Source organism: Ascaphus truei, chromosome 9 (assembly GCF_040206685.1).
Source record: "Ascaphus truei isolate aAscTru1 chromosome 9, aAscTru1.hap1, whole genome shotgun sequence".
Taxonomy (NCBI): Eukaryota; Metazoa; Chordata; class Amphibia; order Anura; family Ascaphidae; genus Ascaphus; species Ascaphus truei.
The window spans coordinates 32872088-32897813 of NC_134491.1; the positions used below are offsets into that span (position 1 = coordinate 32872088).

General features: G+C 43.9%; 1 protein-coding gene across 4 annotated transcripts in view; it reads left to right on the forward strand.

Annotated features, from left to right (window-relative positions):
• The first annotated feature begins 10766 nt into the window (after positions 1-10766).
• The window catches only part of MIA2 (MIA SH3 domain ER export factor 2), a 60412-nt gene continuing 45452 nt past the window's right edge, over positions 10767-25726 (forward strand). For 2 of the 4 annotated variants that reach the window (XM_075614334.1, XM_075614336.1), the window contains exons 1-6: positions 10767-11009; positions 11875-12008; positions 12967-13053; positions 14610-14724; positions 16017-18278; positions 21119-21219. In XM_075614334.1, coding sequence (XP_075470449.1) covers positions 10895-11009; positions 11875-12008; positions 12967-13053; positions 14610-14724; positions 16017-18278; positions 21119-21219 — 2814 coding nt within the window. In that variant the 5' untranslated portion in view covers positions 10767-10894. The remainder of the gene's footprint in view (positions 11010-11874; positions 12009-12966; positions 13054-14609; positions 14725-16016; positions 18279-21118; positions 21220-25726) is intronic. The other 2 variants (XM_075614337.1, XM_075614338.1) reach the window with 2 other exon arrangements.

Genomic DNA, 25726 nt, shown 5'->3' on the forward strand with positions numbered 1-25726 from the left:
ACCCAGTCACCGAACCCAGTCACTGACCAACCCAATCACCGACCCTGAAAAAGTCACCCAGTCACCGACCCACCCACCGACCCAAAGTCATCCACCCACCCACCCACCCACCGACCCAAAGTCACCCACCCACCTACCGACCCAAAGTCACCCACCCACCCACTAACCCAAAGTCACCCACCCACCGACCCAAAGTCATCCACCCACCGACCCAAGTCACCCACCCACCGACCCAAGTCACCCACCCAACCACCGACCCAAAGTCACCCACCGACCCAAAGTCACCCACCCACCGACCCAAAGTCAAACTGACCCAAAGTCACCCACCCACCGACCCAAAGTCACCCACCCAAAGTCAAACCGACCCAAAGTCACCCACCCAAAGTCACCCACCCACCGACCCAAAGTCACCCACCCACCGACCCAAAGTCAAACCGACCCAAAATCAAACCGACCCAAAGTCACCCACCCAGTCACCGACCCAAAGTCACCCACCCACTCAGTCACCAACCCACCCACCCACCCATTCAGTCTCCCACTCACCCACCCATTCAGTCTCCCACTCACCCACCCATTCAGTCTCCCACTCACCCACCCATTCAGTCTCCCACTCACCCACCCATTCAGTCTCCCACCCACCCAGTCACTGACCCCACCCACCCACTCACCGACCCCACCTACACACTCACTGACCCACCCAGTCACCGAACCCAGTCACTGACCCACCCAGTCACCGACCCTGAAAAAGTCACCCAGTCACCGACCCACCCACCGACCCAAAGTCACCCACCCACCCACCGACCCAAAGTCACCCACCCACCCACCAACCCAAAGTCACCCACCCACCGACCCAAAGTCACCCACCCACCGACCCAAAGTCATCCACCCACCGACCCAAGTCACCCACCCACCGACCCAAGTCACCCACCCAACCACTGACCCAAAGTCACCCACCGACCCAAAGTCACCCACCCAACGACCCAAAGTCAAACCGACCCAAAGTCACCCACCCACCGACCCAAAGTCACCCACCCACCGACCCAAAGTCAAACCGACCCAAAGTCACCCACCCACCGACCCAAAGTCACCCACCCACCCACCCACCCACTCAGTCAAGTGTCACCCACCCACCCACACAGTCACCCACACACTCAGTCATCTCAGTCACCCACCTAGCTGTCAAGGGGGGGGGAAGCCCAACCCTGTCGTCCGCCCCCCCAAAATGACATCCCGGGCAACGCCGGGTCTCTCAGCTAGTTTATTTATAAAAATGTTTTACCAGAAAGTAATACATTGAGAGTTACCTCTCGTTTTCAAGTATGTCCTGGGCACAGAATTATAAAAAATACATGATTACATTAAAATAACAGGGTTATACAGTCAATTCACAGACATTTCATGGACAGATAGAGTTGGAAAATTGGGTACAGGGGATAAAGGGCTTGTGATTTTCCGATTGAAATACAGCAGCTTTAACATCACTTTAACATCACCAAACAGCAGCGAACGCCAACAAATGGCTCACACTCTTTGGCTGCGCCAAAGGCTGTCCACCTTTGGGGCAAGGCAGATGTACACTGGGGTGGTTGATTTTTAATGCAGCTGTGAACAAACAGTTCTTAGTGTCCTCTTGGCTTATTAACATTCCAGTGGGTGGGGTTGACGTTCCACAAAGTACAAGCAAATGTTAACCCTTAGCACGCCGGTCCTGTGCAGAGGGGAGCAGCTCTTGGGGTAGATATGATAATCATATTGTAGCCATTTTCTTCTATGTAACCAACATATAACTCAGAGTTCTGGTATCTGTATTGGTTCTGGAGAAGTGCAGGTTTATGCCAGGTTTTAATAATCTTTTATTGGGTAAACATGATAGTTCATGATGGCTCAGGAACCCACTATACTGCCTGGGATCCACCATGACATATTTCTCGACCCCCTTGGAGACCCCTTGCGAACCCCTAAGGGTTCCTGAACCCCCTGTTGGGAATCGCTGCTATAGACACACATTGTAACTGTAACAAGGAGAGAGACTTTCTACAATAAATACCTTTTTCTTTACAAGAACAAGTGAAGATCATCAATAAATAAATAGAGCTGCCATTTCCATACTCTCTGTACCCCACTCCTCTCCTCCCCCACCTTCTCCCCACCCCCCTTGTCTCTCTCTCTAGGGAGCCCAGCTATCTATCCCCCACCCAGGAGTTTTGTGTGTCACTGCTGCAGCAGCTTCATCATCCCAGCCTTAGGTCGCGCCCATGGTTAGCGCGACCGCACGTGCCGTGCGAACAAATACATTGAAGTCTATGGGGGCGTCCATGTGCACACGTGAGCGACGGTGCGGCTGTTTTTTTGCGAGACAATTTTTTTTGTCATTGTCTCGCGACGGCCGGGTCACGTGAGTGGTTCAGCCAATGAGGGTGCACCGCTTATGTGACGTCATGGACACGCCCCTGGCACGCCTCCCCTTTGGATCACAGGCCACAGATCGCTAGGAAGAAAGGTGCGCGTGACTTCCTAGCATGGACACGGCCTTAGCCATGTAGCCAGATGACATCACAATAGGGTGGAGAGGAGCCCAGCTACCCAGCTACCCATCCCCCAGCCAGGAAATATGAGACATACTATAGATTATTTTTTAATAGAAGTAGTGATCATAGTATTGTGGTACAGACTATTTACCAAATTCTTCTGGCGTAAAAACTGGGGCAAAATTGGTGAAAAAAACGCAATACATTTATGAAAGCAATAAATCTTTCTGCTTTCTTACTTTTTTTTTTTGTATATGACTGGTGCTGTTTTAATAAATAGTGTTTCTTGGGACTCTCACCCTTATTGATATCATTAAAATTACTAAGGTACCATCTTAATATCTGAGCATTTAAGTTAATTAAAATCCCTATAAAACAAGTTTTTTTTTATATAGACCCCCATTTTTGTTATTTTTGGCTAATCTCTAATAGTAATTAGATGTTTGATCAAACATGTTTGATATTTGTGCTGTTGGCATTCCACTGACCAGAGGTGGCTTCTGCTCACATTATTGTAAGGTGCCTTGGCCTTGACTGGTCCTTCATGGTATTTAATAAAAATTTGTCCACACATTTGTAAAGATTACAATTTTATGCAGCACCTTCCAACTTCGTCTTGAGCATCTCCTTCTCTATACAGTACTGCAGATTCTGCCTGTTCTGGCAGCTTCTCCTTCCACACCTGGCTCATATGGATCAGATCCTGGATTTCCTTTATCTCCAGGATGTGATTTCACTCCTGGAAGAGAATGACAAAATACAGGATGAGGCACCATTTACTGATTTAAGGTCACGTTCCATGTTCACTCCATCTACTGACATTTCTGCCAATGTTGAGGTATTCGTAGACCTAGTGACGAAAGACCTACAACAACTATCACGCAGGATGCCCGCGACCAATCTGACCGCACAAGAAAAATCAGCATTACTCAGTCTTCAGGCAAATAATGATATCTATTAAACCATCTGATAAGGGCAGGAATATAGTGATTCTGAGATGTCAAGACTCTATTCAGGAGAATCTCAGACAATAAACAGATAAGAGCCATACCAAACTTACCCCAGACCCTACATAAGCCTTTAGACGCGACCTGGTTACCCTTTTAAAGGAAGGCATAACAACATGGGTTATCTCCCAACACGAATATGATTTTATCCTTGGGGGTAACCCCCGTATTGCCAACTTTTATACCTTACCAAAGGTACATAAGGACATACTACCTCCTCCAGGTCGCCCTATTGTCTCGGGTCAAGGAAACCTGACTGAGAATGCGAGTATCTATATAGATAAAATCCTCAGATCATTTGTCTTTTCATTACCTTCGTATCTACAAGACACGAAGGATGCCCTGAGGAGACTGGAAGGTATTTTCACAGATACTGAGACTTTACTAGTAGGGTTAGACGTAGAAGCATTATATACCTTTAAGTTGGACTTCATGCAGTCCCTGACTTTCTTTCCAGTAAAGGTAGTCAATACCACCAACATAATAACTTTGTGATTAAATTATTGGACTTTGTATTAACGAAGAAATACTTCCCGTTTGCAAATTCCATCTACCACCAAACCCAAGTTACCGCAATGGGCACTACATGTGCACCCACATACGCAAATTTGTACATTGGGTGGTGGGAAGAGACTGTCGTCTTTGACGACTCTATGGCTAAATATACTCAATATGTCGAGCTATGGAGTTGCTATATTGAAAATATATTTGTCCTCTGGAAGGGCCCTATTGATACCCTCCTAAGGTTTATTAGGGTTCTCAATACCAACACACTGAACCAGGCAAAAAATCTCAATGACCATGAGTCCTTAGCCATCTGAGTACAACTACACCCACCACATGGCTTCCTCCTAAACCTCTAGGAAGTTACAAATGTGGCCTGCAACTATATGCGTCAACAAAAATCTTCTCCAAGTGGAATAATACAAAGGAGTATTGAAGCATATTGCTCTGTGTAGTGTTTATCTGATTCATTTTTCATATGGTGATACCTACGCTCCCCAAACCTTCCAGCACATCCGTTTACAGATGAATTTTGGACCTTTCTCCATAGGGTTGAGTACATTGTTTGCACATGTACTTGCACTTCATTTTATACTAATATTTATTAGTGCACAGTTTAAACCTTCTTTGTGATTTAATATTGGTATAACAACATATCACTTTAATACACTCTATATAGGAGCGCCTAAGGACCACTTTTAGTCACAGTCATTTTATCAACTGCCAGACCGCACGGGTCATTTATTTGGCCACCTGTGGGTGTGGTAGTAAGTATGTTGGTAAGACCCGGCGCCAACTGAGACGCCGGGTCCTTGAGCATATTGGCTCCATTTGGAATCAGCTAGACACCCCACTGGCCAAACATGTTGTGACGGCTCACAATGGTAACATTAACAATCTTCACTTCCAGGGCATTGATCGGGTCACCCTTGTACAACGCAAGGGAGATTGGGATAGGCTATTGTAACAACGTGAATGTCGTTGGATATAGGATTTACATACCAAACATCTTTCTGGTCTCAATGAAGGATTTCTGTAGTCATTCTTCATATAAACATCCATAGAGACCAAGCATTATGAATTTAATCCAATGTATCATCCTTTGCATACATTCCCCTGTCCAACATATGCCAATAGTCTCTTTAGCCTATTTACCTCAGTACACAACTACATAGTATTTGTTACCTCATACTGTATGATACATACTTGAAATTGACACTAACATTCTCTGCTATAGAATGTATAAATCAATGTGTATTCACATCTGATTACCTTGCAGCGTCTATTAGCTACCCCTAGGAGGCCCGTAGCCCTCCGTTAACAACATAGTACAGTATTTACCTGCGAGTGGCTACGCATGCGCAGTGACGTCACCATAGTGACCGGTTAGCGGTTTAGAACTAAGTAGCTAAGACTCCGCCTTACTTAGCAAGTATATATATAGTGTACTTAACCATGGCAACATCACACCCTTGACAAAGCCGCCCAAGCGAAACGTACATCGGGTACACAAACGCAGTGACGTCACCGAAGTCAGTGTTTGCAGTCCACACCGGGACAGTTATCCTGCAACCCAAGCTAAGTATCATTGCGGCTCACAATGCTACAAGATGCGATTGTCTATTACTATAGCAATGGCTTTTGCTGTGTACCGACTTATTTTGTTGTTCCAGTACTGTTGGTTCTCTACTTTTGGATCCGCAGGCTGGAGATAGGGAGAGTATCTTTACTCTCCACTAAAATTAGGTACACTACACACCAGAAATGTTAGGGCACTAGAGTGGTCAGTGTAGACACCCTACACTACTCAAATTTATTTTACTTTAGGGTGTGATAGCTACTCATCAACCTGCCTGTCCGCTCCCCATGGCCCTACAATTAGGGATGAATAGGCCATTAGGTTGTCCCTTCTTACCAGTATAATTAGGTTTAGGGCTTCCTGCCATTTTGGTTGCTATCTATTGCGTTGTGCTTTGCACAATTTTATTTCCCCCCGTACCTATTTAGCACCTTCCAATTTAGTTGCATGTGACTTTCAGCCACGGTGGTTCTAGTGTTGACATTGATCATTGTCCCATCCCGCTCCCTTTGCAACGGATGAATCTTTCTATTGGACTCACCTTTCTGCAGCTTACAGTATGTACCTTGCAGCTGTGCAGCAGTCTCTTCTGCTTCCAGTTTTTATTGGGTTGGTTGGAGCCACAATATCTTTCCACCACCAAGAGGAGCAGGTTATATCAATCTTAGGCATCACTGCACACAGTACTGTCAAAGTTATGGATCTTATATGTTCTACATGTGTCCTATTTATTTCAGATTAGTCTATGGACTCAATAAATTGTTTTAATATTACCATTTATCTATTACAGTGTTAGGGACCTTCTCTATTTTTTCTTTGGCTTCTATGGAGGTAATATACCTATAATATACCAATTGCGGATAGTGAGTGCATGTTAACAGGAGTCTTGTACTCTGCCCACTCTTTATCCTCAAAGAGAATCTACGGCTCAGTGTGTGTGTGTCATTTGTATTTCCTCCTAGTGCACCTCATCCCGCACCCTATACAGTGGCTGAGCGGGTTCCTTTATCTTTGTCGGTTACTTAGAATAAACTGCACTCACATCTCTCTGTGCCTCCATTTGTCATCAGGATGTTATTGATGCTGTTACAATGAAACTCTCCTCCTCCTTTGGTCCATGATGACGAATGAATGATAACTCCTTCTGGCTTCAGCATGTATATAGCTCACCAACATTCAGTGTATTATGATGTTCCGATGAGGTCGCGTGACCTCACAATGCCATTGTCTGGTGCCTAGCTATCTAAAGGCAGACAGTATTTTGACCAATGAGTGATGACTACTCCAGACAGAAGCTCCAACTTAGCCACACCCTTCCATTCTGATGTCACTGATGACCTCAGTGTTCTGGCCACAATTTTCTGCTTGGTTGCATTCCTACTTTATGAATTAAATAGAAATAGCCGTGTTATTCCAGTTGTAATAGTGCAGAATAAATGAGTGCTGCAATATTAGTTGATATCATTTGTTACTCCAAATAAAAAAGTTATTAGAACGATAATATCAATTGTTAGTCCAAATAAAAAAAAGACATCACCTAATGCATGTATGTATATCTTTATTTATATAGCGCTATCCATGTACAGATATATCAAGACTTACTGCCTCCATGACCACGACCGTTTATGAGGGCCAGAACGCGCCGGGCAGGGGCTCGATTGCGAACAAGAAAGTCGTAAGCAGCCCAGGAGAATTAACTCAGTTTGGGTCGCTGCTTCTGAATGGGACTACCGCAGCATTTATCCTACCGATAGAAGAGTCCCAGAGAGAAGCTGTCTCTCTGTGTGTCTTCCTGAGCAGCTCTTGCACACTCCGGTCTCCTTGAGCAGCTCTTACACACTCCGCGCTCTCTGTGTGTCTCCCTGAGCAGCTCTTACACACTCCGGCCTCTGTGTGTCTCCCTGAGCAGCTCTTACACACTCCGGCCTCTGTGTGTCTCCCTGAGCAGCTCTTACACACTCCGCTCTCTCTGTGTGTCTCCCTGAGCAGCTCTTACACACTCCGGCCTCTGTGTGTCTCCCTGAGCAGCTCTTACACACTCCGCTCTCTCTGTGTGTCTCCCTGAGCAGCTCTTACACACTCCGGTCTCTGTGTGTGTCTCCCTGAGCAGCTCTTACACACTCCGGTCTCTGTGTGTGTCTCCCTGAAGAGCTCTTACACACTCCGGTCTCTGTGTGTGTCTCCCTGAAGAGCTCTTACACACTCCAGTCTCTGTGTGTCTCCCTGAAGAGCTCTTACACACTCCGGTCTCTCTGTGTGTCTCCCTGAAGAGCTCTTACACACTCCGGCCTCTGTGTGTCTCCCTGAGCAGCTCTTACACACTCCGGTCTCTGTGTGTCTCCCTGAGCAGCTCTTACACACTTCGCGCTCTCTGTGTGTCTCCCTGAGCAGCTCTTACACACTCCAGTCTCTGTGTGTGTCTCCCTGAGCAGCTCTTACAGACTCCGCTCTCTCTGTGTGTCTCCCTGAGCAGCTCTTACACACTCCGGTCTCTGTGTGTCTCCCTGAAGAGCTCTTACACACTCCGGTCTCTGTGTGTGTCTCCCTGAAGAGCTCTTACACACTCCAGTCTCTGTGTGTCTCCCTGAAGAGCTCTTACACACTCTGGTCTCTCTGTGTGTCTCCCTGAGCAGCTCTTACACACTCCGGCCTTTGTGTGTCTCCCTGAGCAGCTCTTACACACTCTGGTCTCTCTGTGTGTCTCCCTGAGCAGCTCTTAGGCCTGGGACCTGCTGCGCTCGGCGGCGCGGGCGGCTGCACGGGCTTTCCCCACCAGCAGGGGAATCCTCCCGAGCAGGTCCCGGTCCCCCCTGGCTGCACAGCTCACTACACGCTGTGACGCATCAGCCGCTACGGGATACAAGAGAATTGTGATCCCTAGCGTTGACGCGTCACGTGGTGTGGCTGTGAACCAATGAGGAGGGGAGGCTTCGGGAGGAGGAGAGGCTTTGGGGAGCGGGGAGGAGTGTGGAGGGACAGCAGCGTGAGTGCCTGTCTGTGTGTGTGTGTGTCTGAGTGCCTGTCTGTGTTTGTGTATGTGTGTGCCTGAGTGCGTGAGTGCCTGCCTCTGTCTGTGTGTGTGTGTATGTGTATGAGTGCCTGCGTGCGTGTGTGTGTGTGAGTGCCTGCGTGTGTGTATGAGTGCCTGTGTGTGTGTATGAGTGCCTGTGTGTGTGTGTGTGTGTTGCTTTATTTACCTTCAATCAGCTGCTCCAGCCCGAGCCCATGGAGGGAGGGAGGGGGGGGAGAGTAGCGGGTCCCTTCGCTCAAGCCACGCCCCCCCTCCCGCTCAAGCCTCCCACTCCCGCCCACCTCCCGCTCCGGCTCCCGCTCCCTACAGACCGCATATCGCGGTCTGTGTATGTCAGCGCCCCGCCTGTCTGCAGTGCGGGAGCGCTGACGGAGGGAGCGGGGCCTTAGCCTTACACACTCCGGCCTCTGTGTGTCTCCCTGAGAAGCTCTTACACACTCCGGCCTCTGTGTGTCTCCCTGAGCAGCTGTTAGGCTGAGTTCAGGGTTGATGCTGCGTGCGCACGTCTGTCACAATTTCGGGTTGTTCGGTGGGAGGTTTCAAACTGAAAACTCCACCGGGGGCAAAGTACAGCGTTGACGCTGCTACATTTTGCCGCTACAACCCAAAATTATATTTCTGGCTACAGTCACATCACGTGAGCTGGTTCAGCGAACCTGCTCCGTGACATGTTCGCCACGCCCCCAAACGCCGCGACCCAACTCCTGCAGCTAAGTCACAGATCGCTGAGCTGAAGGAGCACGTGGCGGAGGCGCGCACGGAAGCATCCACCCTGAACTTGGCCTTACACACTCCGGTCTCTCTGTGTGACTCCCTGAGCAGCTCTTACACGCTCCAGTCTGTCCTTTAAATACATTTTTCTGTACAGTATTGAAGCAGCATTGTTTCTGGAGGTGAACCCCATTTATTTCAGCACTTGGGACCCCCTGCTTCTGGAGATACACACCTCCTTATGGGGTGCCGGTAGCCTCTCCAGCTGAGATTTAAAGTTCACGCGCCACTCCGCGTGGGCCCAGCCAGTGCGTCTATCGGCTCTCCCTTTGGAGGTATGTATCTCCGGAATCAGGGGGTCCACAGAGCTCAAATACACGGGGTTCACGTACGGAGGCTCCCTGCTTCAATCCAGTATAGAAAAAAAAAATGAAAAAAACAAAACAAAACAGCAAAACATTAAACATACTGTACATTTAATATTAATATTAAATCATAACCCCCTCCCAGGGCAACCAGCCACCCCTGCCTTCCTTTGGTGACTTTAGTACTGAGTTGGGTCCCACAGTGCAGTTCCTACTCTATCGTTACATATTTTTGGGTGTTGAAGCCTCAAAGCTGCAATCCCGCCAATTTCACCTATCTTTTTTTTTACATGCAATGTCCCACCGGCCCGCAAGATTTGGGGGCAATATTGAAGTCCCAAAAAGGGAGGTTGAACACCAGTAACAACACTCCTAAGTATCTCGTAAACCAGATGACCCAGCCGGTTCAAATCCTATAAAATACAACAAAGAACGAGAAGCTGGGATTGATGCTTCAAACATACAGGCATACCCCGGTTTAGGGACACTCACTTTAAGTACACTCGCGAGTAAGTACATATCGCTCAATAGGCAAACGGCAGCTCACGCATGCGCCTGTCAGCACGTCCTGAACAGCAATACCAGCTCCCTACCTGTACCGAAGCTGTGCGCAAGCGGGGAGACTATAGAGACTGTTACAAATGCGTTATTTATATCAGTTATGCACATATATGACGATTGCCGTACAGTACATGCATCAATAAGTGGAAAAAGGTAGTGCTTCACTTTAAGTACATTGTCACTTTACATACATGCTCCGATCCCATTGCGTATGTTAATGCGGGGTATGCCTGTACATTGTTAACGTGTTACATGCCTAGAATATGACACCAAATGGAGAACTGGAGATACAGTAACATCTATGATTCCTTTTTAAATTGATCTTATAAAGTTTTATCACAACCTACAAATAATCACACTTTCTACATCACTTACACAGTGCTTGAATAAATGACATGCTCTTGTAGGTGTGAAGACATTCCCTTCCCAATCACTGAGCCTCAGTTAAACATTAAACCTATCTGTGCTCTGCAGATCCCTGACTGCAATCAAGCTTGGTAGGAAGCAGAAGCCCTGCATGGTAATGCAAAATACATACAGCTGCCGACAACTTTGCCCCAGGGAACAAAATCGTTGGCGCTTTGGCAAACGAGTTAGCTGTCTGCATCATGGCAGCATTGGGGGACCTCAGAATTGGCACATTGTTTATAATACTTCTCGCTCAACTTGAGAGCGAAAAGATCCTCTCAGAAAAGAAGAAGTGTGGAGATCCTCAATGTGAAAGTAAGTATCTGCTTTGAGTTTATATAGATATACAAGGACTTTCATACAGTGCATTTACATTTAGAATCCACCGTTTCTATCTTAAATGAACATACAGTGCATGTTTTGTTACATGTTTTATCATTGTCATGTTGCTGCGTAATGTAATCGGCTGTCATTTTCTTGGAAACTTTCCTAAATCTTTGGGATAGTGAAATCCTTTTAGTATTAAAGTTACATTGTTACGTAAAGGATTAAATGGTAACGTCTCCGTCAACAATAAATTATTTTAAAATGAAGAAACAATTCATTTTCGGTGGCAAAGTTCCTATAAACGAGGGCCTTGAGCGTTTATCACACAGAAGGGCAAAGTTCTCCGACACTGTTTACTGGTAGCTCCAGATAATACACTGCAGGGACATGTACTGCAGCTGACATTGGGGCAGATTCAAGTGAATGGGAGTTACAGTTGAATCAGGTGTGCTCACCCATACCAGCGCTTGTTGAATCTGCCCCATTGAGTATTAAAGGTGATTACTTGCAATCAGACTCACTACTTAAATAGTACACATTCAAAAAATACACATTAAAAAAGGCCATGTATCACAGTTCCAGGCTGACTGTTTTGACATTAAAATAATGTTTAAAGTCATTGGAATATGTTTTTTTTAGCATCTGTACAACATATTACTTTGCATCGATTCTGCTTTGTTGGCATTAGCAAACAATATGAAGACTGACTATATGGAACAGGGGAAGAAATACAGAAACCACATATGCTATTAATTTTAGCGTTATATGACATTCATTTTTTATTGGCCTACTAGGTCTGAACTAACGTACTTGCTTATAATGTAATGTAATTCACTGTGCATTTATCTTTAAGGTATGATGATGAGAGCTCAAGCCAATCAAGATTATAACGGACCTGACTGCAGATTCTTGACCTTCAAAGCAGGACAAGAAATCAATGTATATTATAAACTTTCAGGCAAAAGGGAGGATTTGTGGCAAGGAAGTGTAAGTAAATCACTTTTAACAATAATAAATATAGTCGAGGCTCCTTTTGTTCTACCCCATGCAAATAAGAAAAAGACAAAAAAAAAAAAAGGAGGGGCTGAGATGTGGATTAAATCCTAATTTGTTCATTTAAATTTCTTATTAACACAACTTCTACACTTGAATAGCCATTACGGTTTATGAAAGCTCGTTGTACAATCTATGAAATACTCCAATGTTGGCCATTAAATGGTTTCCCAATCTGCCTACATTCTACCCTTCTATAGAACATATATGATTTTTATGACCTTCAGCTAGTGCAGGGGTGGCCAACTCCAGTCCTCAGGGGCCAATAACAGGCCAGGTATTAGGGATGTCACTTCTTCAGCACAGGTGACTCAATCAGTGGCTCAGTTGAAGACCTGTTGGTGGCCCTTGAGGACTGGAGTTGCCCACCCCTGCACTAGTGACACTCCCAAAATAAGCTTGATACTAAGTGACCAAGGCCCTTATTCTGTAAGGGGTGATAAGCGCAGGTGACGTGCTATTGCATGAAAGCCCCATTGACTTTAATGGGGCGTTTCCTGTGCTAGAATGTTACCCGCGCTTAACACCCCTTACAGAATAAAGGCCATAGACGGAAAATAACCCTCTCTACAGCTGGCTATGAAAGGTTGTAGCAACCAGAAACAAGTAGGGCTATGGGAGACCCATAATATTACTTTAACAAATGACATTTAAGGTATGTTCCCCATAGGGCAATGGCTTATTAAGAAGAGCTGCACCATTATATTGCTACTACTTATGCATCTCATTGCTTTTAAGCATTTATCAGCATGGGTTCTACTTATGTTCATTGGCAGCAGGGTACAAATCTTATTTTATTGTAGTTCTAAGTTGCCTTTTACATACAAAAACAATGTTTAGCAATATGTTTAACTTGATTCCATCCCATAACCCACACTTTTTTTTTTTACAGAAGGGAAAAGCATATGGCTTTTTCCCCAAAGCTGCTGTCAACATTGAAGAAATTTACCTTACAGAAGAAGTAGAGGTGCCTGCACAGGTAACCATGTAACCATATTATATACTGTCCTATTTCAAGGTCATTCTGGGAGTGTGTTGCCATGACAATGTGATGTCACGGTGCCATGCAGTGTCAAGTTGCCACGATAACGGGATGCCTTATGACGCTGAGGCATCACGTGACACCCGTTGTCATGGCAATGCAAACCGCATGATGCTGTGACATCACGTAGCTTCCTAGTCATGGCAACGTAGGGCCATTTGACATCATGGAGCCATGTTGACGGGATTTGCAGGGGGAGATGCCAATGTCGCCACCCGTAGATTTTTCAGGTAGCCTGTAGTCGCCGGGTCACCCTGGAGTGGTGGTAACCCTGGGTATGGAGGGATCATTAGTGAGATTTAGGAGGCTACTTAAAACCTTTAGGCTGCGGTCATGCTGCCGCTGAGCGCGCTTGGCTCGATCACTTCAGTGATTCCCAATACGTACGCTCGTGTACATCCAAAGCTCAGCGCTTGGAGAAACATGGAAATTTGATTTCCAAGCGCTCAGCAGGGTCACATGACCCTTCAATAACCAATGGGGAGAGAGTGACAGACACTGAATGGGGAGAGAGAGAGAGACAGACACAGAATGAGAAGTGAGACACAGACACAGAATGGGGAGAGACAGACAGGCACAGAATGGGGAGAGAGAGACACAGAATGGGGAGAGAAAGACAGACACAGAATGGAGAGAGAGAGACTGACACAGAATGTGGAGAGAGAGACAGACACAGATTGGGGAGAGAGACACAGAAGGGGGGGAGAGACAGACAGAATGGGGAGAGAGAGACAGACACAGAATGGGGAGAGAGAGAGACAGACACAGAATGGGGATAGACAGACACAGAATGAGGAGAGAGAGACCGACACAGAATGGGGAGTGGGAGACAGACACAGAATGGGGAGAGAGAGACAAACACAGAATGGGTAGAGAGAGGCAGAAACAGAATGGGGAGAGAGAGAGACAGACACAGAATGGGGAGAGGGAGACCGACACAGAATGGGGAGTGAGAGACAGGCACAGACTGGGGAGAGAGAGGCAAACACAGAATGGGGAGAGAGAGGCAGACACAGAATGGGAGAGAGAGTGACTGACACAGAATGGGGAGAGAGGGGCAGACACAGAATAGGAAGACAGAGACAGTATCAGATGGGGGAGAGAGAATGGATGGAATGGGGGAAGGGAGAGAATGGAGGGAAGGGGGAGGAGGAGAGATGGAGGGAAGTGGGGAGGGAGAGAATGGAGGTAATGGGGAGAGGGAGAGAATGGAGGGACACACCCATCTCTCCTCCCCCACACAGACACACACACAGCCCCGATCAAGCCAATGACACGCCCCCACCCTTAAACGCCACCCGCTCCTGCGCTAAAATGATTAAAGGACAGCCGAGCGCTCATGCTTGGAGAATTAGTGACGTCACCGCTCTCAAGCATGAGCGCGCTCAGCGGCAGCAGGGCTGCAGCCTTATACACTTGAGGTTGACTTGTGTGATTTGTGCTAGATTAGCTCTAAACTCAGTACTGTATTGCTTTACATTTTGTTCCTTCAGGAAATTGATTTCATTTGTCTGAAAGGAGGATATATTTTTGAAAATGAGGATAGCGTGCTGCATAAGCCTGAGGAAAATGAATATAATACCGATTCGGATCTAAAAGTGGCAGGAGGTGAGTTTGTAAAACCCCGTTGTAATTCCTTCCAAACTGGCTCTGCTCATAAAACGGAGGAAGTATATAAGTACGAATATCTAATTGTTATAGCACAAACCGTGCTTTACAATTCTGACAACGATTTCTATACAAGTACAATATATGGAATATAATTATAGATTGGTTTAAGACATAAATGGAACATTTGAAAGAAGAAGCCTCTGCCCGAAAAGCGTAACATCTAATTGGAATATTTAAAAACGTCATTGAACAGGTGAGTTGTCAGGTGGGTTTTAATGTTAGAGAGAGAAGGTGCTTGGAGGACGTTGAGAGGGAGGAGTTCCCGATGTGGGGTGCAGCATAGAGAGCAAGTTGGGGTATCGCAATAAATTAAAGCTGAGATACAACATTAGGAGCTGCAGAGGAGGGGAGAGCCTTACAAGAGGGAATAGTTTTGTAGTGGATGTAGAGTTTTATAGAAGCCAACAGAGTTTTCAGAAGGAGAGAAGCAGAGACTCATCAAGAGGAGAGTGCAGTTACCCATGCAGAATGTTGAATAGATTGAAGGGTAGAATGATGCAAGACAGGGAGGCCAATAAGGAGAAGGTTGCAGTATTCCAGATGGGTGAGAATGAGGGCATGCTTTCATATTTTAGTAGTAGAGAAACAGAGAAACGGTTGTTTGTTTAAGCAAAGTTATGGCGAAAGTGGCAAGATTTAGCAAACGTATTAGGGTATTGGGACAATGAGAGAGAAGAGTTACATATGACACCTAAACAACGGGCTCGGAGCACTGTATAGATTGTATTGTTAATGACCGTGATAGAAGGGGCACAATGGAGCTTGATTTATGAGCAGCTCAGCCTTTGACATATTGATTTTAAGGTATCTAGCTGCCATCCAAAATAAGATTACTGTGAGACAGTTGGAGACCTGGGACCATACTGCAGATATGAGGTTCGGTGTGGATAGATACAGTTGTGTGTCATCTGGATGCAGATGACACTTGAATCAAAATGATTTAATATAAGCTCACCAAGGGACAGTGTATAGAGAGAAAAGAGGTGAAGATGCAGAACCGAGCGTTAAGATAAGAACCGAGCGTTAAGCTACATTAGCAGATAGATCACCAAAGGAAGAAGAAGAGTTATATGTAGATACACTGAAGGAATGATGAGAGAGATAGGGAGAAAGCCAGGAGAGGGCTTTGTCCCAAACACCAAGGGAGTGGAGAGACACAGTACAACATGTTTTGGAGGAGCTAAAGTCTGGAAAGGCTAATATAAAAAGTGCTCCTTTATTTTCTCCAGGTCAAGATTTTATTGGAAATACACGAGGTAATCTGGAGCTGCAGGAATCTCAACAGGATCTCAAAGAACAAACTGAACCAGACAAATCCACCTGGACGGTTTCTGGTATTGCAGGGTGGTTTGGCATGGGAAAAGCACAGAATAAAGTAGCTGTTGAAACTGATGCAGAACTTCCAAAAGAGGACACTTTCCGTACGCGGAAAATTGCAACAAGTGAGGACATCAATTTGAAAGAATCAGATAATCTTAAGCCTGAAAAGTCTGGTTGGTTTGGTGGTCATATTACAACGTTTCTGCCATTTGGAGAAAAAAAGGAAGATCTTGAACCACAAACAAAGACCAGTGACACACAGACATCTAGTGACACACGGACATCTAGTGACACACGGACATCTAGTGACACACAGACATCTAGTGACACAAGTATAATGGTTGATGCAAAAGAAGAAAATAATGCCACTGAGATTGAAGTGCCTTTTGAGCAGACGGAAAATGAAGCTAGTGATCATACTGACTCTCAGTCGCGCTGGTTTAACTTTGGCTTTAAACATGTTTTAGGATTTGGGGACAAAAATAAAATTAAAGAACAACCAACGGATCATAAAATAGATGAAACAAGCAAAAATGAGTCACCAGCGATTTTAAATCTAAGTGAAGTTGAATCTCTTAGTGATATCCCAGAGAGCGAGAAAACAAATGATTTGGCTGCAGATAAATTACAGAGCGGTGATTCCATGGACAATACTGATTCAGCTCAAGAAATACACACAGGAGACATCACTGTAGCAGAGACAACAGAGAAAAGTGAGGCTGGTGATTCAGAAGCATCCAGCTGGATTAATAGTGGCCTTACAGATGTAATATCTTCAGAGAAAAAGGATTCCATGTTTGACACATTGAAAGAAACTGTGAGTGGTAAGTCAGAAAAGCAAATTACTTTGCAGGGTGCAGGTGAGTCAGAAAATCAAGAGGTTACTAAAGGTCATAGTAAACATACATCATCACGCTGGTTTAAGTCGGTCATGACAAATTTGATAAACTTTGGTAAAAGTAACAATGGTAACATTAAGACAAAAGGAGATAAAGTAGAAATAACAGGAAGTAAACATGAAATCAGGACCTCAGACACAGAAAAAACAGATTCTATTCCTGAAATCGTTATAAAAGAAAGCACAGACCTGGTTTACTCAGAGTCTGGTAAAATACAAGACATGGTGGCAAGTAACATTTTAAAACATAGTGATGAAGTTATTCCAGTTTCTTATTCAGAAATACTATCGGATAAGATTACACAAAATAGAAAAGATGCACTAGTTGTCCAGGAATCAACAGCTAAAATATTAGGAGGCAGACATACCGCTGGAAACATAGAGGTTCCTGAGTTAGATGAAATTGTCATTTCCCTAGAAAATGACTTTATAACTAAGACTATTAACACAGGTTCTCCACAAGAGGAAGAGAGAGAATTTAAAAAAAGTTCTAGAACAAAAGAAGATGAACATCAAACACAAAAGCAACACAATAGTATGTTTTCTGTAGATTACATCCCTACATTGGAAGAAAACATAAGTCCAAATCATGATGTTTCAAAAGACTCGCCATATTCTCCTCAGGAGATAGATACTCAAGAAACAAGTGTGGTAACAGACGTGACAGGAAAGATGGCCACTGAAGATCATGTGACTCCGGAGGCAGAAGAGAAAAGGAATGTAAGAGGAGCTGGTGGATCAACAGAAATCCAAGAGAATCCGACATGCAATAGTGAGCCTACAAACTCTGTCTGGCTTTACATGGGCTTGAGAGATGTTCTCAACTTTAATACAATGGATAAAGACAAAATAGTACCAGAACAAGATCATTGTGAAGTCAAAAGAAGACTGGGTGAAAGCAAAGAGGACTTCCATACTTTAAGGCCTATAGAAAGAACACTGATTGAAATAAAGACATTTGCAGCAACAGATGAGAAACAAAATAAGGAGTCCAAAATCATTTTAATGGAGAAATCTAAAAGTCCAATTACGAATGTTGAAATATTTTCAGAAACGCCTGAAACAAATAAAGAAGATGTGTCTGTTTTGGATAGAACAAGGAAGCCTTTACAAGGTTCATGTGGAAACACTGATGTTAAAGAGGTTGGCTTGACAGATATTCACCTAAACAAAGAACTTTCTCTAACGGAAACATTCCCAGAGAATGCTAGAACTGAGTCTACAGAGTCAACACACGTGGTGTCAGAAGAGCAGACTCCTCAGAAAGAAACAGGTGAGTCATACAAGCAAAAAGCTGCTGCAAGTAATAATGTAGTGTCAGTCTGGTTTAAGTTGTACATGAAGAATTGTATTAGCACAACAAAAAAGTTTAAATGCTTACATAGAGCCAAAAAGAGATCACATTGAAGTAGGGGGCAATACTTATTAAATCCAGATTATATATCAAGAAGAAACAGATTTTGACACAGTTGTAAAAAAAAGTATAGATTGGCTCGTAGTCTTGTAAAATATAAAACATTAGGCATATAATGATGAAGATTATCTAGCTCCAAAAGAGTTCTAAAACAACAGAAAAACAACAGAACAAATCAAATGTAATACTAAATCTTCTGTATATGACATTTCTACATTGGAAGATAAAATACATTCAACTCTACATATTCTTACCAAGGCATGGATACGAAGGACACAAGAGTTTTAACAAACATGCCAGGGAGAAAGGACATTGAAAGTGATTGAAGTGTCCAGCTGGTTGGAGAGAGAGAATATGAAGTCACCACTGATGACAACAGAGGATTTCACGCCTGGTAAATTTGATATAGAAAGTGGGACTCTGGAGGCAGACGGACAAACTAGCTTAAGAGTACGAGGGAATCAACAGAAATCCGAGAGAATTCTACATGTAGGCTCAAATGATATTTGCCTAAACAAAAAAACTTTCCCTCAGTGAAGAATTCCCAGAGAATATCAGGAATGCTGGGTCTACTGACAGACACTCCACAGGTGAATATTTCTAACGCACTGGAAGAAAATGAAAACAAATAGAAATCAAGCGAAATTCAGAAGAAATACTCTGGTGCCACAAAGAACAATTATCAGTGGGGTTATTTATTAAACTCATTAAGGTCAATGGGAGTTTCCATGGCATAGATTCAAAGTTGGCACTAACATGGTTTAATTAATAACCTCTGAACAGTCTGTCTAACACAGGGCTTTGTTAGTAGCATATTCTATAGAACAAAAAAAAAAACAGAAACTATTTAATTAGTATAATGCTAAAGAATTCAGCAAGCATCCGGATTCTAAAAACAATGCTTTATGTCCAGAGACAATGAAAATAAGGACATTCTCCAAAATGATAAGCTGCGAATGAAAATTCTGAAGAATTTTTAGAAACAAATCAAGCCTCCCATAAACTAGACACTTACATAGTATAATAAAAGGGTGGGGACAAAAATAATCCAAATAGAAACTTCAAGAAGTAAAAAGGAAGTTATTTAAAAAAAAAAAAAAAAACTGAAATGGATACTGTATTTATCCCATCTCAGAATGAGTTTCTTCAGGAAAAGCCATACACAATCCTGTGCTAAATGCAGGAATGTGTGCAATGAATATTGAAGTGCAGAGGCTGCACTATACAATAAGTGAGAAGGAGATAAGGGATTAGAACAATCTTCATGAAGACTTTTGCTGTTTGACTATTACCTACAAAAAATACATTGAGATATACCATTGTCTCCCTGTGAAGACTCTTTGTTGGAACAAACAAATATACTTTGTCTAAAGCAAATGGAAATAATTGACAAAAAACATAGTGTGTATGGAGAAATAAACAAACCTTCAACTGCTACAAGGTCACATGTCTGATATCAAACTCAAATGTGGACCAGTAAGTACTGCCATAGACAAAAGGTGTGATTCATTAAATGGCCACAATGCCGATCGGGGAACTAACGCACGGAAACTCTCACTGACTTCAATGGAAGTTTCCCTGCAATAGTGCCCCGATCAGCAGTATTGGAGCTTCTGAATAACCGCCAAAGAAACAGGTACAAAATAAACATGCATGCCTGGTAGAAACAGGAATAACTATTTAACAAGAAAGTGGAACTATAAAAATAAATAGGGGCATTGTGAGATTGCAAATAAAAATAGTGGTACTCTTTACCTCGTAGCACCGTCCCACGTCGATCACTGCTTGGATTAATACCTGGGAGTAGTGAAGTGACTATCAGTTATAGATTATATAGGGACAGAAATGCCAACAGACCTCATTTGCAAAAGAGATATACAGTACACATAAAAGTGATAGATGCAAGATGATGAAGAATTTCCATACAAGTTGATTTTGACCTTCAGAAACAGCATTGCCTTGAGCAAATATTAGACATTATTGGGAGAAGTGAGATATGTTCCATTTATAGCATACTAGGGCTTAGCCCATGCGTGCTTTGTGCACCAACCCTGCCCTCTGCAAAATAATGATGGGTTTGACTTTTTTCTTTCTCCACCTTCTCGCAGAGAAGGCTCCTCTCTCTCTCTCTCTCTCACTTCCTTGTTTCTCCACCGCATCTCTTTATTGTAATAATAATAATAATTGTTTGTTCTGCTATACAGTTTTATGTAGCGATTTACAGAGACATTTTGTAGACACAGTCCCTGCCTCGTAGCGCTTACATTTTATGTTTTTTTGGTGTCGGAGGCACAGGAAGATAAAGTGAGTTGCCCAAGGTCACAAGGAGCCGACACCGGGAATTGAACCAGGTTCCCCTTGCTTCAAACTCAGTGCCAGAGTCAGTGTCTCTACTCACTCAGCTGATTCTTCACGCTTAGTATTATCATAATACATTATGATGTCATCAATTATTTCCGCCTCTCTCTCCTCCAGCATTCTTGCTTTCTCCTCACACGTCAACTGACTTCGCCTCTTTCTTCATCTGCTTTCTGTCTACACTTTCTAGCAATCTGACTCTCCATATCTGCCACCAGGCTATGTGCATTATGATGTCACCAATGAGCTATATCTCAAGGAGAGGAGGACAAAACTTTTTTTTATAATATAGTAAGATATACAAAGAGTAAAATATATTTATTTTATATTTATTAAAACAGATGAGACACCTTATTGGGAAGTCCTATATCTGCAAATTCTTGACATCTACACCAACGTTATCAGCCCTGCCCTGTCCGACATTTCAGCTACTATTAAAAAGGTACAGTACATGTTTGTGTTACTATTTTTTCAGAAGTTATCACTGGTATATAATCATTTCCGGCTGATGTAGATGGAAGTAGAGGGGGCTTCAGTTTCAATTAGTCTAACCGCTCTGGGTCTGCAAAATGAGCCCCTGGAAAGTGAGCAATTCCCAATGAAGTACCCGGTATGTCAACAGGGCCCCTGGCATTAGGGCTCATGACCTGCCAGGTACGTCATTAAGGCACTGAAAAGGTTAATTCTTTTGTATATATTGCTAAAAACTCATGCTGGGCTGTACAATAAACCACACATTGATTACTTTTTCCAAAAAGCTTTGGATATAATGCATGGGTATAAAGTAAATTGTCATGGTGGGTGAAAATAAACTGATACTTAAACTGGAAGTGTTGGTGTCTGTGGGTGAGATTGACTAAGGGATATTGGTGCTCGATCTCGGGTTAAGTGCCTTATCAAGCTTCGATGCCCCTTATAGGAGCTTTGTGAATCCCAGCCTATCTATCTGTGTAAAGGCAAAACATCTGTGCTTTTGTGCATGGCATCTTTTATTTATTACTTTCGGGTTGTTAGAGAATCGATTAGTAGATGCATAATCTCACGATCTCCCTCCATATGTGAATTGCAAAATAGGCACAAACTAGTTTGGTGCGTGGACACTAAGGGGCTTACTCAACGTTAGCCGGAGCGGTCAATCAAGCGATGCAGGAGGAAAATACTTCTCTTACGATTCAAAATTACCTTAATACACAAACTCCCTAATCGAGGCGTGGGCAACTCCAGTCAAGGGCCATCAACAGGTCAGGTTTTCAGGATATCCCTGCTTCAGCATTGGTGACTCAATCAGCTCAACCAAAGACTGATCCACTGATTGATTGAGTCACCTGTGCTGAAGCATGGATATCCTGAAAACCTGACCTGTTGGTGGCCCTTGAGGACTGGTGTTGCCCACCCTGCCCTAATCCCCTGTATTTATAATTGCTGCATTACAAATATACCAACATGTAACGTTTTGTTTGTTATTGTGGATAGAACATGCTGACTTTAGGCAGAGAGGTCAAAGTATTTTTGGATCCGCTTTGACCCTCAGCAGGCACCCTCTTACACTTTCCTGTGCAGCCTAGGTTTCACATAGAGGGGTTTTGAAGTGCCTCAGCTGTGCTACGGAAATGAGTCCTGACACTCTTATATATCTATAGTAGGAGAGACATTAAACCATTGGTATGCAGATTCTGGCTTGGCAGCACAAATAGCTAAACACACCAACAGTTGTACCACTGTGGTGTTGATCTTGAGGGCTGTGTAATTTCACTAGGTTCATTGGTAGTGGTCCAACTCCCGGCACATAATGTAGAATTTGGAGGATGTTTAGGAGCACAAATAATTACTGCATGCTCTATAATATGGGACTAAATCAGGCATTCAAAGATATTGTTTTGGGCACACAATCTTCACGCTGTTCACCTGATACAGTATGTCTGTAGGAGTTTAGGTATCACCTTGATGCTAAAACATCTCATTCCGTGGCGGACAAAACATCAGTCCACATCCTCAGCATCTACAAATCTTGAATTAATTGTTTGGATGTCGGTCTTCTTCCACAGCGTAATATTTCTGACACATGACCTAATGATGAGAGTCATTCTCTCCATAGAGAGTTCAGTTCTTTCCTCCTCCTATTCTCAAAGAAATCTTTCCCCTTTTCCGAGTCACATTTCCAAAACTCCCTCTTCCAATACAAACTCCTTGCTGCTCAACTCGATTCCAGCCTAAGTACCTCTCTGGCATCCAGTGTGCAGACCAGGCATTCAATCGCACTCACCCACTGACACATAAGGGAATACAGACAAACAGGGAACCCTAATAGTTACTCTCCTAGCTTTCACCCCTGGAGAGTAATGTAGTCTTCAAACATTAACACTATAGCAAAACCCTATATGCTATGCAGGGTTGCACCACATGCATGTATGTATGTATGTATGTCTTTATTTATATAACGCCATTAATGTACATAGCGCTTCACAGTAGTAATACACGTGACAATCATATAAATAACAAATAATACAAATAACAGATCATGGGAATAAGTGGTTCCGACTTTAAAGTAACATTTCGAAAGAGGAGTCCCTGCTCCGAAGAGCTTACAATCTAATTGGTAGGTAGGAAGAACGTACAGAGACAGTAGGAGGGCGTTCTGGTAAGTGCGTCTGCAGGGGGCCAAGCTTTATGTATCATTTGTAAAGTATGAGCCACAGAGCTACTCATATGCTTCTTTAAGCAAGTGTGTCTTAAAGGTGGATAGAGTGTGCTAGTCTGGTATTGGGGGGGAAGGGCATTCCAGAGGTGCGGGGCAGTCGGTGAGAACGGTTTAAGGCGGGAGAGGTCCGTTAGATACAAAAGGCGTAGAGAGAAAGCATCCTTGAACAGAACGCAAGAGTCGGGATGGTGCAAAGCGAGAAATTAGGGCTGAGATGTAAGGAGGGGCAGAAGAGTGCAAAGCTTTAAAAGTGAGGAGGAAAATTGAGTGTGAGATGCGGGATTTAAAGCTGCAGTTCAGTCTTTTTTTTAATTTTATTTATTTTTTTACTTCAATAGTTTCATGTGTGCAATCTCTAATTACCTAAAGAACTGTATAGGTGCAGGTCAATTCGTTCTCCATGTATTGATTGGCGAAATTTGGTGACATAATTAGTGAAGGGATCTGTTTTTCTTCTGCTTCTTTCTCTCAGTGGAAGCTCATGAATATTCATGAGCACTTCTGCACTGACATGTGCTAGAGGGAGGGCAGGGCTGATAAAGGGGTGTGCCAGGGCATGAAGGGGCAGTGCCTTAGTAAATGCTTGTTAAAATAGAATACAAGAAAATTGGTCTTTCAAAGTTGTTTTTTTAAAAACAGAAAATGCTAAAAGTATTTTTTCTTACTACAGAACTGATTTATTAAAAAAAACCACATGCAGGATATTGACTGAACTGCAGCTTTAATAGGAAGCCAGGAGAGTGATTTCAGCAGGGGAGACGCTGAGAGAGATTTAGGAAAGAGTCGAGTGATTCAGGGAGCAGCGTTTAGGATAGATTGTAGGGGAGACAGGTGTGAGGCAGGAAGGCCGGACAGCAGGAGGTTACAGTAATCGAGACAGGAGAAAATGAGGGTCTGTGTCAGCGTTTTAGCAGTCGAGCAACAGAGGAAGGGGCGTATCTTTGTAATATTGCGTTGGACAAAGCGACAGGTTTTTGATTGCAGATCAGATTTAAGAGCAGTAGACCTGGACATCATAATTTGTCAGTGAATAGACTTCCAAGCAGTGTCCATACAGTAGATATCTTTATAGATTGCAGGTATTGCCTCTGGACCAGTTAGAACGTAGTAATAGAAGAGTAATGTGGTGGGCAGTTTTTTACACGAGACTTGAGCACGCCATAAATGCAGAACCTGCTGCCAGAATCATTCTATTCTTTCCTAAATGTGTCTCGGCGTCTCCCCTGCAGAAATCTCTCTCCTGGCTTCCTATCAAATCCCGTATCACACACTCAATTCTCCTTCTCTCTTTTAAAGCTTTACACTCTTCTGCCCCTCCTTACATCACAGCCTTAATTTCTCACTATGCACCATCCCGACTCTTGCGTTCTGCTCAAGGATGTCTTCTCTCTACCCCTGTGTGTCTTAAGCCCTCTCCCGCCTTAAACCTCTCACTGACTGCCCCACACCTCTGGAATGCCCTTCCCCTCAATACCCAACTAGCACCCTCTCTATCCACCTTTAAGACCCATCGTAAAACACACCTCCTTATCGCAGCATGAGTAGCTCTGTGGCTGATACTTTACACATCATACATCGACCTTGACCCCTTGCAGACTCACTTACCAGAACACATTCCTACTGTCCCTGTACATTATTCCTACTTACCAATTAGATTGTAAGCTCTTTGGGGCAGGAACTCCTTTCCCAAGTGTCACTTTTATGTCTGAAGCCCTTATTCCCATTGTGTTATTTGTAATTTATATGATTGTCACATGTATTACTGCTGTGGGCAGTTTTTTACACGAGACTTGAGCACGCCATAAATGCAGAACCTGCTGCCAGAATCATTCTATTCTTTCCTAAATGTGTCTCGGCGTCTCCCCTGCAGAAATCTCTCTCCTGGCTTCCTATCAAATCCCGTATCACACACTCAATTCTCCTTCTCTCTTTTAAAGCTTTACACTCTTCTGCCCCTCCTTACATCACAGCCTTAATTTCTCACTATGCACCATCCCGACTCTTGCGTTCTGCTCAAGGATGTCTTCTCTCTACCCCTGTGTGTCTTAAGCCCTCTCCCGCCTTAAACCTCTCACTGACTGCCCCACACCTCTGGAATGCCCTTCCCCTCAATACCCAACTAGCACCCTCTCTATCCACCTTTAAGACCCATCGTAAAACACACCTCCTTATCGCAGCATGAGTAGCTCTGTGGCTGATACTTTACACATCATACATCGACCTTGACCCCTTGCAGACTCACTTACCAGAA